Below are 16,728 nucleotides of genomic sequence, written 5' to 3'. Positions count from 1 at the left end.
GAATGTGTTCAATTCTTAAACTTACTCGTCTGGTTCAATACCTCCTGGAAATGACTTTGAAAGATTTCTGTAGAATGTACTACTGTACGATGTTGGACCTAAAATGTATGATGCTTGTTGCAAATATTGAATCTTCTATGCATAAAATAACATATAAAATACAAAGTTTGTCAAAAAGAATGGAATAGTGTGATATAAAAAAGAAGATGTGGTATGATTGCCAATGAGACAACTCTACACAAGAGACAAAATGACACAGAAATTAACAACTATAGGTCACCATACAGACTTCAACAATGATCAAAGCCCATACCGCATAGTCAGCTATAAAAGGCCCCAAAATGACAATGTAAAACAATTCAAACGAGAAAACCAACGGCCTAATTTATGTACAAAAATGAACAAAAACATATATTTAACATATAAACAAACGACAACCACTGAATTACAGGCTCCTTATTTAGGACAGGCACATACATACAGAATGATGTCTTTATATTTAAGTTATTTAATTAACTGATGATCTTCCGACGTTGATATTTTAAAATTTGACTAAGGTATTGATATAACTAGTAAAATTATATTGACTGACAAATTAATTATATGTTTAAAATAAACTAAGGTACCAACTCCGTCAGGCATTTCCCCTATATTACGTAAATAGTAAGGTATTTTAGCTGCTTAAGGATGTATAGTTTATACATCAATGGCTTTCAATAGGACGGTTGCAAAGAATTTCAGACGAATGCAAATACAGTAAAGCGGCCAAACATAAAACATATACTAGTATAACGTATTAATTGTATTTACCGTTGAAAATATTCGCTGGCAATTTGATATGTGTTGCAGATTCTAACATCCATGATTGGGATGCTTGAGACGTGTCTGGAGCAATTATCTCTTTAGAACCTATCTTTCCTACTTGAATTACTGTAATAAAAGTAAAAATTATAGCTTCACTCATACGTGTGAAAAATATTTTTTATAAAACATGCATTTTCAATATATGAAGTAAGGTTACCAATTGATATAATTTTAATAGTTTTGTTTCTCTGCAAAACATTTGTTTAAACAACAAAATTAGTAGCTTTGGCCGAACAATAAACTCATCATAGATACACATTTGAACTTTTGTATATGCGCCAGTTATAAGCCTGTTTTGGAGCGCTACATTTTAATGTCAAAGTTATGTGTTCATTTAAAATTTCTGAAACAAATAATTTCCACAAGTTGATAACAAATACTGCATTCTCGACCTCGAAATGGCTAAACCTTTGATAAAATAAGCCCCGTTCGAAATTTGCTAAATTATAAACATTCAGATTACGAAAATGTATCAGTATTTATTTTATTGAATGCTCAATGGAGTTCAAACATATTTATAATTTCTTATGATATCTTGCATACCATAAACACTTTTGTTTTTTACAATTTGACACAAGTTGAAATATATGAAATCTCTTTTTCACACATGCATCGTTGTGTGACTAAAGAATCGCGTGTAAATTAAATTTGATAAAATCAGTAGTTACCGTTCTCCTTATATATCGAATCATACCTAAGTTATCCTTCTGTTCAAGCATTGGTTTGTCACTATCAACGATGTGGGTGCATGTTTTACTGTACAACATTACTGCTTTCACTAAATAAGTAATGTCACCCATCACCTAGATTTTAATAATTCATTAAGCCATGATTAAGTTATTACAAATGGGCATGATTGAATTGATAATCAAATATACTGGCAAACAAACACCTGTCCTAAGTCAGGAATCTGATGTACAGTAGTTTATGTAATTTATACGTGTTTCTTGTTTCTCGTTTTTTTATATAGATTAGACCGTTGGTTTTAATGGTTTTACACTAGTAATTGTTGTGGCCCTTTATAGCTTGTTGTTCGGTGTGAGCCAAGGCTCCGTGTTGAAGGCCGTACCTTGACCTATAATGGTTTAATTTTATAAATTGTTGTTTGGATGGAGAGTAGTCTCATTGGCACTCATACCTCATCTTCCTATATCTATGTATATACATAAACAATATGACGGAACTAAAATTACGATTTTTGGCGTTTCTGTGTTGTATTTTGTTATATTTTAGTTTGTGTTTTTCAGCACTTTACATTATCATATTCGTCCTGCGACAACTTTTTCTTATTCCGTTTTTATTTATATTTCAAACGTTCATATCCGTTCGTGTAGTAGGTATAAAAATTTCTTATAATCTAAAGTAAGCGAATTTTTGAAAAATCTGGGTTAAGGAATTTGTACGCATTTCAGCTACGGAAATGTTTTCGAATAGAAAGTATTTTGTTCGGATAAGTTCAGAGAAAACTGTCGATCTGCTATTGTATGGTGTTTAATCGGTGATTTTCAATACAAAGTCAAAAGTTTGTGTAGTTTAAAGGAAACTGCTTATTGATTCAGAGCACCTGCATTAGCCCCCATTTTGTTTGTTGGTACGTGTAACTCAATCCTTGGTTCGCTGTGAAAAGGTTTCAACAATTTAACATAGTGATTTCCTTCTTCAAATTCAGATGGTTTTTTTTCAACTAATATGTCCTTACCTTGCATTTTAGTTCAGACCATCCATGAATATTATTTTCATCTAACAGTCGGCTTGCCATACCGGTAAATGCCTATAACAACAATAATCTTAGAACAAGACTAACCACTTTATCTAACGGCATAGTGAAATGCAAACATAAAACAAATAATAAAAAATGAGCACCTGCGCTTACCTCAGAGCATTCTGAGATTTGTGATGTTTTTTTTATTAGCCGTTTTTGCTTTTTCCTTCTATATGTCAGTTTTGTTGTATGTTTTTGACAACCTCCTACTACATTCCTACTCTTTTTACCGTTTGCTTGTCAATAAATAAAAATCAAAAATATGTTTCTGCACCGTTTCATTTCTATTTAAAGAATAGTAACCAACCAGAGTTTTTAATTTCGGAATGTATTTTTTTTCTCTTTTTTGCAAAGTTTGATTTCATACACTTCCCTGTTTTATAATATAATCCAGTGTAAAAGGCAGCATATGTTGCATGATTGCATAACATACTATATTCACATACAGAAAAATGGACAAAGTTATTATAACGCAAAAAAAAGTTTTATATGGTTTGGTCTCTATTTTTCTTTCTTTTTATGTTATCGGCTGTATAACGTTTTTTTTAGGTTCTGAATCTTAGATTTGAATATTTTGGATTTGCGCATTTTTTAAGATACATTTATTGTCGATGAAAGCATTTGGTGCTGTAACATTGATGCATTTAATACTATATCGTGTTCACTACAAGTTATAAACTTTTAATTTTCGAAACTTCTTTCTATACAAATCGTACTTTATACTAATATAAACGGTACTTTTACTTTAAACGTATTAGGGATCTCACTCTCACCACACGTACTAGAAGATCAATGACTGGATCAAAAGGAAGGCTTTATCGTTCAGAAATGTTCGTGGCTAACCTTTTTAACCACTATAGAGTGACATTCTTGTTAAGCAAACACTATTGAGATCCAGGTTAGTCTTCATTGAAGTACAAATAATTTAATTGACAGTGAAATGGTAATTTCCGCAATGTGTGTGCAGTATTAATTAGTGACCATGTGTCCGTTATCATTTACAGCCGATTCCAGTGAGTGTGCAGGCAAAGTTTTTTATGGTTAGCTAGTTTGCTCGCTGAACCGTGGAGTCATTATTAGGTTAGGTAAACTACCCTCCTTTAAGAATAAACGTCCGACAGAAAACCAATCTATCTGTCTGTAGGACTAGGCTACTTCGAAAGGAGGGTAGTATACCTTACCTAATAATGACTTTACAGTTTAGCTAGCAAGCAAGCTAACCAAAGATACAATGTACTACCTTTGCCTACACACTCAATGGAATCGGCTGTAAAATATCAATCGATGATGCATGTTCTGTAATAGTGAAGTCTTGTAGACGTCCTTTTGTTTTTGGATAATTTCCATTCTTGTCAACAATAATGTTCAAGATGAATTGAAAGAACACATCGTATAAACCGTGGTCTGTATTCGAATGCAAAGTTATACTGTCTTGTTATATTTAAAAGAGGAACATAACTACCACAAACACCTATGTTTTATCAAATTTATAAGACATACTTACGTCAAACTGATTTTCAGATATTCGATCAGTGAATTTTGCTACATTTTCGGCGATATCATATAAAATTCCTGCTGAAGCTGATAAATCTCCAGTCTTTAATGCATTCATCGTATATGTTATGCTGGTAAGATCATCTAGAATTTTATTAACTATTTCTTCTGTACCCACACCAGATTTCAATAGAGAAGACTAAAAGGATATTAAAAGTTAGATGGACAACTGCTGTTTTCACATATGGTTTAGGTAATATATAGGAAAATATGGGTAAAGAAAGATAAAAACTGTCAAAACATTGAATAGGAATAAATATGGATGTTGTTAAAAACATGATTTTTGTACATAAAAACAAAAGATAGAAAATGATAACTAAAGAAACAATTGTGGATGTAAGCAGCAATAGATTTCCATTCTGCTTTCAAAATCGATACTTCATAGCAAGCTATAAAAGGCCCCAAAATGGCAAAATCATGAAATGGTCAAATAATTTAACCAGAAAACGGTATACATACAACAAACGACAACCGTCGGAATTTTTATAAAAGAATAAAATCTACACTATATTTTGAGGTGTATTTGTTGGCTAATAATCATTTTGATTTAAGTTCAAAATATTCTATAAAAAACAGTTTACTTTATCACTTTAACTGTAGCAGCATTTTGCAAGTCATGTTTTATTGTGTTCTATATAGTGTTATGATTAATGATCTAGATAAACAAAGAGGAAGTTTTGTCCACACGGAAGAGTAATTTAAACCAACCACATCTTGCGCCTTTACCAAGTCAAAATTTCTAGATCATATGTAGTTTGCTGTTGTTTTCGACTGGTTTATACTGGCGTTATGCTATTCGGTATTTTACGTGATTTGTGTGATTCTTTTATGTACTTCAACGAAATACGTAGCTAATTTTTTTTACAAAATATGTTTGTATTTAAAATTCATTTCCTTTGCTGCATTCTTTTAGAATCACTGTTGCATCAAAAATTTTCCTGACTAATTTTATATCATCTCTTGATTTTGTTTGTCATTTATCAAATATAAATAAATAGTAGAATACTAAAAATAAAAACGAACTCCGAAGAAAATTCAAAACTGAAAGTCCGTAATCAAATGGAAAAATCAAAAGCTCAAACACATCAAACGAATGGATAACAACTGTCATATTTCTGACTTAAACATGCTAATTGTTTTTCAACTTTTCAATGCATAATTTATAAAAAAATTAGATTGCGTTTTGTCATTTATTTCAATTAACAGAAACGAAAAATGTTTGAATACTAAGATATATTTATAAGAATGGGGCTCTCTAAACATGTGTTCTTTAATCCGATATGTTATATACTCTTAGTTTTTAATACAAATCAGCATAATCATTGGTCTCACAAATCATACCTATATTAAGTCAGAATTCTATAATAAGTAGCATTTAAGTTTTTAGTATGTTCATATTTTTCTTCTAATCTATATCCATTCATAGTAACAAGTTATATTGAATGCGTAGAAATATTTAGTAGAAACATTTCAAATATTGTAGAACGAAGTCATCCCATCAGCATATATATGACTAATGCATTTAATTGAGTACGGCCGTACTCGTGTAAAGATAAGTATTGTGTCGTTTTTGCCTTAGATATCATTTATCTTAAAATAAATACTATGTAGGGAATATGGAACTACCTGTTTAAAAAACGAAATCCGAAAATCCATTTTTAATGTCACTGAACATGATTTAGGAAACTCTTTTTTGTTATATCTCACCTGTTCTTTAAGATGATATATTTGTACACTTATACATCCACTGTAGTCGGGCTCTTGCCACTGTCTGTCAATGTCACAATATCTTAACACATTACCAATCGAACCACCAGTGCAAGGAATGATAACACTGGTATTGAATTTTGTATGGCCCCATTGTGTATGGATTTTGTCCACATCCTCTGGACATAAGTCTAAAACGTCTGAAACAAATGAGTCAAGTTTACATATACTGGTATATCTTAGAAAGGGATAGACAAAATTGTCAACAAATAGAATTCAGACGAAAAATTGAATGACATTGAGGGATACATACATTTATAGCAATGCAAACCTTCAAAACGATCAACTTTGCAATTTTATCGTACGCCTGCATGACAGGTTTGATTGGTATTCAATATCTTGTTCACAGATCGATGACAACGGATTTGATCAAATTTTCTTCTAAACAATCCCTGAATGTGAATACATCGAATATATTCATTACATGCTAGAACATGTCCTTTTGATACATGACAAAAACATCTTAAATAGAAACAACGATTTGTCCATTAAGATTGATACCACACTAAACTAAAACTTAGTAAATGAATCAAAACTCTAAAAGAAAGTTTAAATTCAAATATATTCTATAACTTTTCTATGGTTGAAAATGTTGTGTCAATTCCTTTACCTGTCTCACAATGTATGTCAATGAATCCGTCAGCACATGTACAGTTATATCCATTGACTTGGTCATTACAAGTAGCTCCATTCTCACAAGGGTTAGATAAGCATTCGTCAATATCTGTAAAACATATATTTACTTTTACTTGACATAAACAAATGTTACTTCAAATGTATATATTGATGAGCCTATTAAATTTTGCTTACTTACGATGTTTACACTTTACAGTTTTATTAACTGAACACATAAACCTGTCGTCAAAAGTGAACTAGATATTGCTAAATGGTTATACTTAAGTTCAGCATGAGTCGTAGTTTTTAGAATAACAGGATTATTCACAGTTGTTTTTCTACAAACACATATACATTTCAGTTAGTTTGACATCCATGAACTTCAAATAAATAAATAACTTCGCCTTTCTAATTATTTTTTCGAACAGTGTAAACTCTCTGCTCATTTTTCTTTTTAAATTAAAACACACATACCTGTCGTCAAAGATAATCCTGATATTTCTGAAGAGTTGTTCTGATCAGTTCAGGATAAGTCGCATTTTTTATAATAACAAGATAAGTCACAGTTATTGATTCTACAAAATTTGGTCAATGATAGACTTTTTAAAAATAAACGTTAAAGGTTGCACTTTGTAAATACAGCTGTTTCTCAAAACACGCCTCTTTTGGGGAGTAATTGAATATTCATAGAAAATTCATTTTGTTTACATACTGGTTCCCAGTTATGCTCTCTGTGTTCCATATCGCAGAGACAGAACTTGGGAATGTTACCAGTAAATAAATTCGTGCATATTGTTTACATTGAAATCTGTGGTAACCTTTCATTCGAGGTAGGGGTAGTTAAGAAAATTAGTGTAAGTTTAAACTCTGAGAAGTTCAGGTCATATAAACGTTGAAAATATGCCGCACAGCCCTATATTTTGACCTTTGAAAAAAATTGTGGTGCATATGAACTTTCAATTCTAGGATAAGATTTTTTTCAAAACGTCATAGTAAAAGTGGTACAGTTTTAGCCGTAAAAGGAGTTCCTATGGGAAATTGCATTGTCAATATTAACAGAAATGCAACCTATAGATGTTTTGTCAATTTGTTCACCTGTCTGACAGTGTGTGTCGGTAAATCCATCAGCACATGTACAGTGATATCTGTTGACCTGGTCATTACAAGTAGCCCCATTCTCACATGGGTTTGATGAGCATTCGTTAATATCTGTAAAACATATATCAAATTGAATTTGAAATTAATGTATGTGCAGAGCGAACTTACTTCAATTGAAAGTATAGATGACCCATCACTTTTTGTTTTTGATAGTTTTCAAATGTACCAGGCTTATATTTGATACACCAGACGCCTATTTCGTCAACATAAGACTCACCAGTGACACTAAGATTGAAATAGCTAGAAAACCAAACAAGTATAAAGTTTAAGACCATTATAATATTGAAAAGAACACGTTTAATAATTTTATGCGTCCCAAGCGCTTCTCTATAAAAGTAAACACTTTGCCTATTATTTTTCTTTGCAAAACTTATATACCTCTCAAAGTTGATCCTCATATGCCTAAAGTTTTATACTTATTAGTTAAATATGAGTTGGAATTTGTAGAACTACATGATTAACCACTAGTGTTGTTTCTACAAAAGGTCATTAAAGTCGATTTATAAAGATACATGTTGGAGATATTTTGTCAATTTGCTTACCAGTCTGACAGTGTTCATCATTGAATCCATCAGCACATGTACATATATATCCATTGACTTGGTCATTACAAGTGGCTCCATTCTGACAAGGGTGAGACGAGCATTCGTTAATATCTGTAAAACATTCATGAACTTTAACTTGGCAAGACCATTTCTGCAAAACGTGGTAACTTCAAATCAATATATTGATGACCCATCACATTTTGTTTTTAAACGATATAAACACTCTGCTTGTAATTTTACCAATTTAAACTTATTTAACCCTTATCAGAGATAATCCTGATATTGTCAAAGAGCTATACTAAGCAGTTCATGATATGTCAGAGTTATTAGAATTACATGATTAGTTGATGTTTCTACAAACGGTGGCCAATGTCGAATTTTAAAGAAAAACGTTCGAGATATTTTGTCAACTTATTTACCTGTCTGACAGTGTGTGTCGGTAAATCCATCAACACATGTACAATCATATCCATTGATTTGGTCAATGCAATTAGCCCCATTCTGGCATGGGTTAGATGAACATTCGTCAATATCTAAAAAAATATATTTAATTTTACTTGCATGACATAAACACATGTGCAAAACGAAGTATCTGCAATTGAATGCATTAATGCGCCAATTACTTTTTGTTGACAAACGGTATCAACTGTCTGCCTATATTTTTTTCTGAACTTAACACATGCACATATCGTCAAAGATAATCCTGATATTCCTAAAGAGTTATACTCATCAGTTCAAAATGAGTCGGGGTGTTTCGAAATTAATGAAAAGTCACTGTTGGTGTTTCTACAAAAGGTTTTCAAGGTAGATTTTTAAAGAAAAACGTTCGAGATATTTTGTCAACTTGTTTACCTGTTTGACAATGTGTGTCCGTAAATCCATCAGCACATGTACAATCATATCCATTGACTTGGTCATTACAAGTAGCCTCATTCTGACATGGGTTAGATGAGCATTCGTCAATATCTTAAAAAAATATATTTAATTGTTCTTGACATAAAAAATGTGCAAAACAAAGTAGTTGCAATTGAATATATTAATGCGCCAATCACTCTTTGTTGACAAACGGTGTCAACTGTCTGCCTATATTTTTTTCTGAACTAAACACATAAACGTGTCGTCAAATATAATCCTGATATTCACAAGGAGTTATACTTTTATCAGTTCAAAACGAATCGTATTTTTTTTAAACTAATGAATAGTCACAGTTGTTGTTTCTACAATAGTTTGTCAACTTAGATGTTTATTGCTAAATTTTGAAGATTGTTTGTCTATTTGTTTACCTATCTGACAGTGTGTGTCCGTGAATCCATCAGCACATGCACAGTGATATCCGTTGACATGGTCATTACAAGTGCCTCCATTCTCACATGGGTTAGATAAGCATTCGTCAATATCTGTAGAATATATAATTTTACTTGACATCAACACAAGTGCAAAACGTAATTACTTCAGCTGAATTTATAAATCTGACAATCACTTTTTGTTTTCTTATAATGTTAACATACTGTATATATTTTTTCTAAACCTAATACATATACCTGTCGTCAAAGTTAATCCTGATTTTCATGAAGAGTTATACTTATCAGTTAAAAATGAGTCGGTGCTTTTAGAATGACATGATTAGTTACAGCTGTTGTTTCTATAAAAGGGTCTAAGTTAGATATTTAAAGATACACTTTGGAGATATTTTGTCAATTTGTTTACCTATCTGACAGTGTGTATCAGTGAATCCGTCAGCACATGTACAGCTATATCCGTTGACTTGGTTAATACAAATTGCCCCATTTTGACATGGATTAGATGTGCATTCGTTAATATCTGTGAACAAAAAACCATATTTATTTAAGTTAACTAACTTGACATCCATGAATTCGTACAAATGTGCAAAACGCAGTTACCTCAATTAAATGCACTATTGAGCTTATCTCATTTTTTTCCTAAAGGTGTTTACTCTCTGCCTATATTTTTTTTTAACTAAACACATATACCTGTCGTCAAAGATAATGTTTATATTCCTGAAGAGTTATACTGATCAATTGAGAATGATTGGTAGATTTTAAAATTCAGTTGTTTGTTCTAAAAATTTGGTCAATGATAGATTATTTAAAAGATAAACGCTGGAGATATTTTGTCAATTTGTTTCCCTGTCTGACAGTGTGTGTCCGTGAATTTATCAGGACATGTACAGTTATATCCATTAACTCGGTCGTAACAAGTAGCTTTATTCTGACATTGGTTAGATGAACATTCGTCAATATCTGAAAAACATAAATTTTATTTTACTTGATACCAACAAATGTGCTCAAAAGAAGTAGCTTAATTGACTGTAGTAATGCGCTAATCACTTTTTGATTTCTAACAGTGTACACTTTCTGCCTATACTTTTTAAAACCTAATCGCATTAACCTGTAGTCAGATATAATCCGGATATTCCTTAAAAGTTATACTCAACAGTTCAAAACGAGTCGAATTGTTTAGAACTTAATGAATAGTAAATTGTAATAAGTGTAGTTTCAACAAAAGGTTGTCAAGGTAGATTTTTAAAGATACACCTTGGAGATGTATTGTCAATTTGCTTACCTGTTTGACAGTGTGTGTCGGTGAATCCATCAGCACACATACAGTGATATCCGTTGACTTGGTCATTACACATAGCTCCATTCTGACAGGGGTTAGATGAGCATTCGTCAATATCTGTAAAAAAAATATTTCATTGTAATTGACATAAGCGCATGTGTAATCAAATTGTAAACTGTATATAGGCCGTATCACCTTTTTTGTTTAAGCAGTTCCTGTATGAACATGATAAAGTCTGCCTCATAATAATAAAGAAACAAGTCTGCATAAACGTTGGAGATATTTTGTCAATTTGTTTACCTTTCTGACAATGTGTGTCCGTGAATCCATCAGCACATGCACAACTATATCCATTGACTTGGTCATTACAAGTAGCTCCATTTTTACATGGGTTAGATGAGCATTCGTCGATATCTATAAAAAATTGTTTAATTTAACTTGACATTAACACTAGTGCAAACAGTAGTTACTTCAATTGAATGTATTAATGAACATTTAGAATTTTGTTTCCATACGATGTGAACTCTTTTCCTATATTTTTTCATAACTAGACAAGTATACCTGTCGTCAAAGATAAACCTGCTATTTCAAAAGTGTGCTTGATATTCATTTGATGAAGACATAATCTTTCAATCAGTTTAATTAAGGTCTGGAGCTGGCATGTCAGTAACTGCTATCAGTCTTTTGTTATTTATGTATTATTGTCATTTTGTTTATTTTCTTTTGTTACCTATTTTGACATCGGAATGGAACTTCTTTTACTGTGCGTACTGTTGTGCGTTTGTTTTTTTCTACATTGTCTAGAGGTAGATATAGGAGGATGGTTGATATCTCAAAAAACATGTTTAACCCTGTCGCATAGTTTTTTTGTGTTTAATTCGGAGTTTAGTATGGCGTCCATTATCACTGAAATAGTATACATATTTGTTTAGGTGCCAGCTGAAGGACGACTCCAGGTGCGAGAGTTTCTCGCTTCATTGAAGACCCATTGGTGGCCTTCAGCTGTTGTCTGCTCTATGGTCGGGTTTGACACATTCCCAATTTGCATTTTCGATTTTATCCTTGGCGAAATATGTACAAATAAGTCTCACCATTAACAACGACAAGCCTGATACATTCTTGGTCAGAGGCCTCTCTGAAAAAAAATCCCAAAAGAATACAGATAAATATTTGATTAAAATAATAGAAAATCCACCATGAGCCTTCATTATTCCAAAACATTAATGGAAAGGGATTATACACCATTGAAAAAAATATTTCCCAAAAGGATAAATGAACTTTAAAAGAAAAGTCTAGACTCAAAAGCCAATAGCGAATAGCTTTATAAAATTTGTGAGGGTAAAATCTAATCGTTTTTATAAATGGCAAAAATACTGTTTATTAAATGTATTCAAATGATCGTATGAATTGGATGCCCAAATTTGCAATTTTTTATTTAGGCGTTGATTTTGAACACATTGTCAGTCATAAGCGTTTCCGCGCTTTATTTAAAAGTGCGTTTACATACGAATAGCTAACAGAAGGAAGTATTGTTTTTTAAAATAATTAGTCATTGAGAGCGAATTTATAAGGCAATTCAAACGTAATGAATATAATACTCTGGAGAGCTATCATGACGATTGTTGCTGCCTTGGTAATCAAGTTTTCACTTTTTTCATATGAAGCACAATTACCTGTTATTATCAAATGCTGTATAGCAGAATATATGAGTGCCGACTTGTGTCTCTGTTGGAGTCCAGGTTACGTTTATATACCATTTATTATTGGATGTCCCATAAACCAACAATTCAGACTTTGTCATTCCCAAAGGTGAAACTGTATTTATTTCTGCAATTCTAAAGTAAGAGATATGATAAAACTCATTGTAACACAACAAAATTACAGAATCTGTATCTTTAATAGAAGAGATAAAGATTATTCTCCTTAGCAACACAAACCTCCTTCTGCGGTTGTGTTCTCAATTAGAATGATAGACGTTGTGGGCTTGATTCACGTCTTGGTCACCTTTTAGGCTATCGAATTAATATTTGCTACTTGTCTTCGAATTGCGAGGCAATAACTATAAAAATTAGCCTCCATGTTCATGATACAATAGTATATGAAGTTTGTTTTATATTAATAAATAAATTAGTACTAAAATTAATATCACATTAAGAAGATGTGTCCCCCCTTTTTTTTTTTATAAAACAACGACAGACATGGTTGTCGTTTGTTGATGTGGTTCATAAATGTTTCTTGCTTCTATTTTTTTATATTGATTAGACCGTTGCAATGGTTTCATACTATAATTTTTTGGAGCCCTTACTTTTCGGTGTGAGCCAAGGCGCCGTTTTGAAGACCGTACTTTGACCTATAATGGTGAACTTTTACAAATTATGACCTGGATGGAGAGTTGTCTCATTTGAACTCATACCACACCTTCTTTTATCTATGAACACTGAAGTAAATAGCAGACGTAAAAGCCCGATATATATGTGAACTACAAACAAAATTCACAGGGATATAACACTGTCTATGTATAATTATAATACACTAACACTAGACATCAATATGCACATCAATTTGAAAAGGTAACGGAATACTAGAAAAAAAAGTTGGATGTCATTGTATTGCGCCGACAATACTCATAAGTTTATTCAGACCACCATGTACTGATTGACCATTGCTTCTTGGTCATTTTGATCTGCGGTGAACTGATTTTCACTGCAACATATGTGTGAATATAAGAACCAGCTATGATAAGTTTTGATACATGCATGTTTTTTCCCGACCCCTTATAATTGTTGTCTTTTGCTAATTTCGATTAGAGAAGACGTATCGCATCCTGTAAGTGCGCGAGCTGCTGTTGTGCCAGACATCAGGGGTCCAATAACTAAAAAATTGCATATGTTGTGAACTGTCTTGTGGCTTTTGCTGAAGAAACGCCTCCAGTCTAAAATCACAATTCATCATGTTTGACATCTGAGGAAAAGACCTTATTAGAAATAAAACATAACTGTCATGATTTTAATATTATGCAACCCCAGGAATAACTTTTCAATATCTGCTCATTGGCAAAACGAGGCGGCAGAATCATTCTTATATCTGTCTCCTAAGTAATTTACCGATCCTACACAAAATTACTTCTATAGATTTTGAAAAGATCCCGCTAGATATATTTCGCCATGTTCTTGCAAATCAAAATTATTGTAGTACGATAGTGCATATTTACAATGTACCTACAAATCCTATCAACCATATTTATTTTCAGGTGCACAAAGACATTTTTATAATCTCTAATTGGTCTGCAATCAATGACTTGAAGAACAATTTGGATCTACCACCATTTGAAATAAACCTTATTGTCCCTTTGACGACTTTACTAGCTGACTAAGTGGTATGATATTTGCTCATTGTTGAAGGTCGTGTGGTAACCTATAGTTGTAAATATCTGTGTCATTTGGTCTCTTTGGAAGAGTTGTTCCATTGGCAGTCATACCACATCGCTCGCTGACATCTTTAACCTCACCACATTCTGTGTGTGACTGTCCCAAGTCATGAGCCTGTTATTCAGTTGTTGTCATTTGTTGCTGTTATATTTTTGTTGTTCGTTTATTATTTTGTACATTTATTATGCCGTTGTTTTTCTCGTTTGAATTGTTTTACATTTGTCAATTCGGGTCCTTTTGGATTTGGAATACATTGTAAAGATAGAAATAATTTGAAATTTCGAACGATCGTAAACAGCTTTTCACAATATTTTTTTTTCGCAAAATACATTTTCTGTAAACAAGTGAAACTAGCAAACTATACGAAAACGAAAAGGTTTTTTTCTTTCTTTTGCAAACAGATCATCATGTAGACTTTCTATTTAGTAATTGAAAAGCAACATCATGCCCCGAGTAATTTGAAGCACCAGAAGCAAATGACTTTTAATTTCATCAAGTAGTTAACATTGCGTATTGAATGTTGACGCGGCTTGTCCTTGAAGGTATTTATGAAGAGTACACTCACCCTGGATGTCCTGCCTGATAATTTGCGTTATTGAAATAAATATCGGCACTCTCAAATGACTCGACATGCCTTAATTGCTTAACTTGCATGACTTTTGCCTCCAAAAAAGACATTTTTTATTAGTCATGGTAATCATGGTAATGCCATGAAGCGTGTTTTAACGAAAGTTGATTCATCGTTACACGCATGTTTTTTTTCTCACTAATTCAAATGTATGAAAATGTTATCTTCTTTGACATATAAAGGCTTAATAACACGATCTAAGCTACTTTACTCGTTCTTATTAAATGAAATTAGCACTGACAATAACTTTCAAGAATATTTCGGAGTTATTCCAATGTGGTTTAAAATTAGTCTTTTCGAAAAAGAAGAATAAAAGCAGCTCAAAAGTTATTAAACCTTTAGTTAGCATCTGTACTTATTCAAACACATAGACACAACTTTTGATACAAAATATATTCTTTTTTATAAACTTTTAGAAAATGCATATTAAATTCATTGCATTTCATATGACAGGGGAAAATAGGAAAGGGAACGTTACATGACTTATTGGGTTGAAAATTGAGTAGTAATACTGCTTTGTGGTGAGTTTTATAAAAATGCTTGTTAAAGTCGAATTGTATGTTCTATCAAACCTTTATATATCAAAATTTCTTAAGTATTGGTTGTTCCACTTTTTTGTGTGAAAATTTACTATTTGTGATATATATATATGAAATGTAATATACTTTGACAGACGGTAAGATTGGAAAACATGTTAAATACTTTTTAAAATCGTCCAATTAACGCAATTTATATGTTCATATGTTAATAAAGTTTGGTGTCAAATAAAAGCTGATACATCACTCTTTCATCTCATAGCAATTTTTTTTTATGATATCTTCATTCCGGAATTTATTATAAGCGTTCTCGTATTTGTTAGTGAAAAAGAAAAAAATCGAAAATCACACTTTAACGCAATTTTACACAAAACTGCACCCTGGGAAAACTCTACGACAGGGCTAAAATGAAAATATTATGTTTACTCTATCTTCATGCGCATTTTCAACCGTGAGGTATTTCGGTCCATTAAACTCTTTAAATAAGCGACTTTTCCCGATTTGTCACTCCACTATACTGCGTGTCTGTCTAGTATAACATAGGTGTTTAATATTTCTATCATAAAAAAAAGTCCACGTCCAGATTAGGTATTTTAGGCAGCCTTCCATCATCTGGTGACATGGGGCTGTACGTCAAAAACAAGTTTGTTTTAATTTTGAAATATCTCATTGATAATAGATTATATATATCAAGGTGAAAGTTTATTGATTATATTCTGCGATACATGAGTTAAATTAAAGTAATCTGTGTTGATACATTACAGTTACTGTAGTAGATGATATTGTATATATAAAAATGAAGAAGTGGTATGATTGCCAATGAGACAACTCTCTACAAGAGACCAAATGACGCAGAAATTGACAACTATAGGTCACCGTACAAATACCTTCAACAATGATCAAAGCCCATTTCACATAGTTAGCTATAAAAGGTACCGAAATTACAAACGAGAAAACTGACGGCCTAATTTATGCGTACATTTTTTTCATATTGTTAACAAGAAAAATATTGTCATATGTTCAAAATATGATACGGAACAGGTTCTGCACTGCATATTTTTGCGGATCACTCCTGTTCGCTTTATTTAGACACTAGATTTGTAGGATACTTATCTCAGTGGCAATTACACAACATTCTATCATATAATGTGTTCAATAATTGTTTGTAAGCCATGCATAAGTTGTCATGACATTAAACATATATATTTTTTTAATTTTTAAGTGTGAATACACATTCTTTAAACAAAGGTCTTGACACTTTTTCTCAATTTCAAGTCTAGGGCTTGCACAA

General features: G+C 32.0%; 1 protein-coding gene across 1 annotated transcript; it reads right to left on the bottom strand.

Moving 5' to 3' along the window:
- Positions 1 to 21: 21 nt before the first annotated feature.
- LOC143053709 (uncharacterized) lies at positions 22 to 14,050 on the bottom strand. The gene is made up of 14 exons (XM_076226837.1): positions 14,041 to 14,050; positions 11,146 to 11,259; positions 9,549 to 9,662; positions 9,118 to 9,231; positions 8,685 to 8,798; positions 8,263 to 8,376; positions 7,658 to 7,771; positions 6,558 to 6,671; positions 5,888 to 6,087; positions 4,131 to 4,319; positions 2,564 to 2,635; positions 1,559 to 1,667; positions 811 to 930; positions 22 to 98 (listed from the first exon to the last, which is right to left on the bottom strand). The coding sequence occupies exons 1-14, from the start codon at positions 14,048 to 14,050 to the stop codon at positions 22 to 24; spliced, it is 1,575 nt and encodes a 524-aa protein (XP_076082952.1).
- Positions 14,051 to 16,728: the final 2,678 nt, after the last annotated feature.

The sequence above is a fragment of the Mytilus galloprovincialis genome, chromosome 1, assembly GCF_965363235.1.
Source record: "Mytilus galloprovincialis chromosome 1, xbMytGall1.hap1.1, whole genome shotgun sequence".
Classification (NCBI taxonomy): Eukaryota; Metazoa; Mollusca; class Bivalvia; order Mytilida; family Mytilidae; genus Mytilus; species Mytilus galloprovincialis.
This window is presented reverse-complemented; position numbering and strand designations above follow the sequence as displayed.

Excerpts from the sequence above, each read along its gene's own strand:
- LOC143053709 (XM_076226837.1), bottom strand. Across the intron at positions 9,663-11,145 it reads GGACACACATTGTCAGAAAG|ATATTGACGAATGCTTATCT; the intron begins GTAAACAAATTG and ends TATATTCTACAG. Across the intron at positions 6,088-6,557 it reads TGACATACATTGTGAGACAG|ACGTTTTAGACTTATGTCCA; the intron begins GTAAAGGAATTG and ends CATTTGTTTCAG.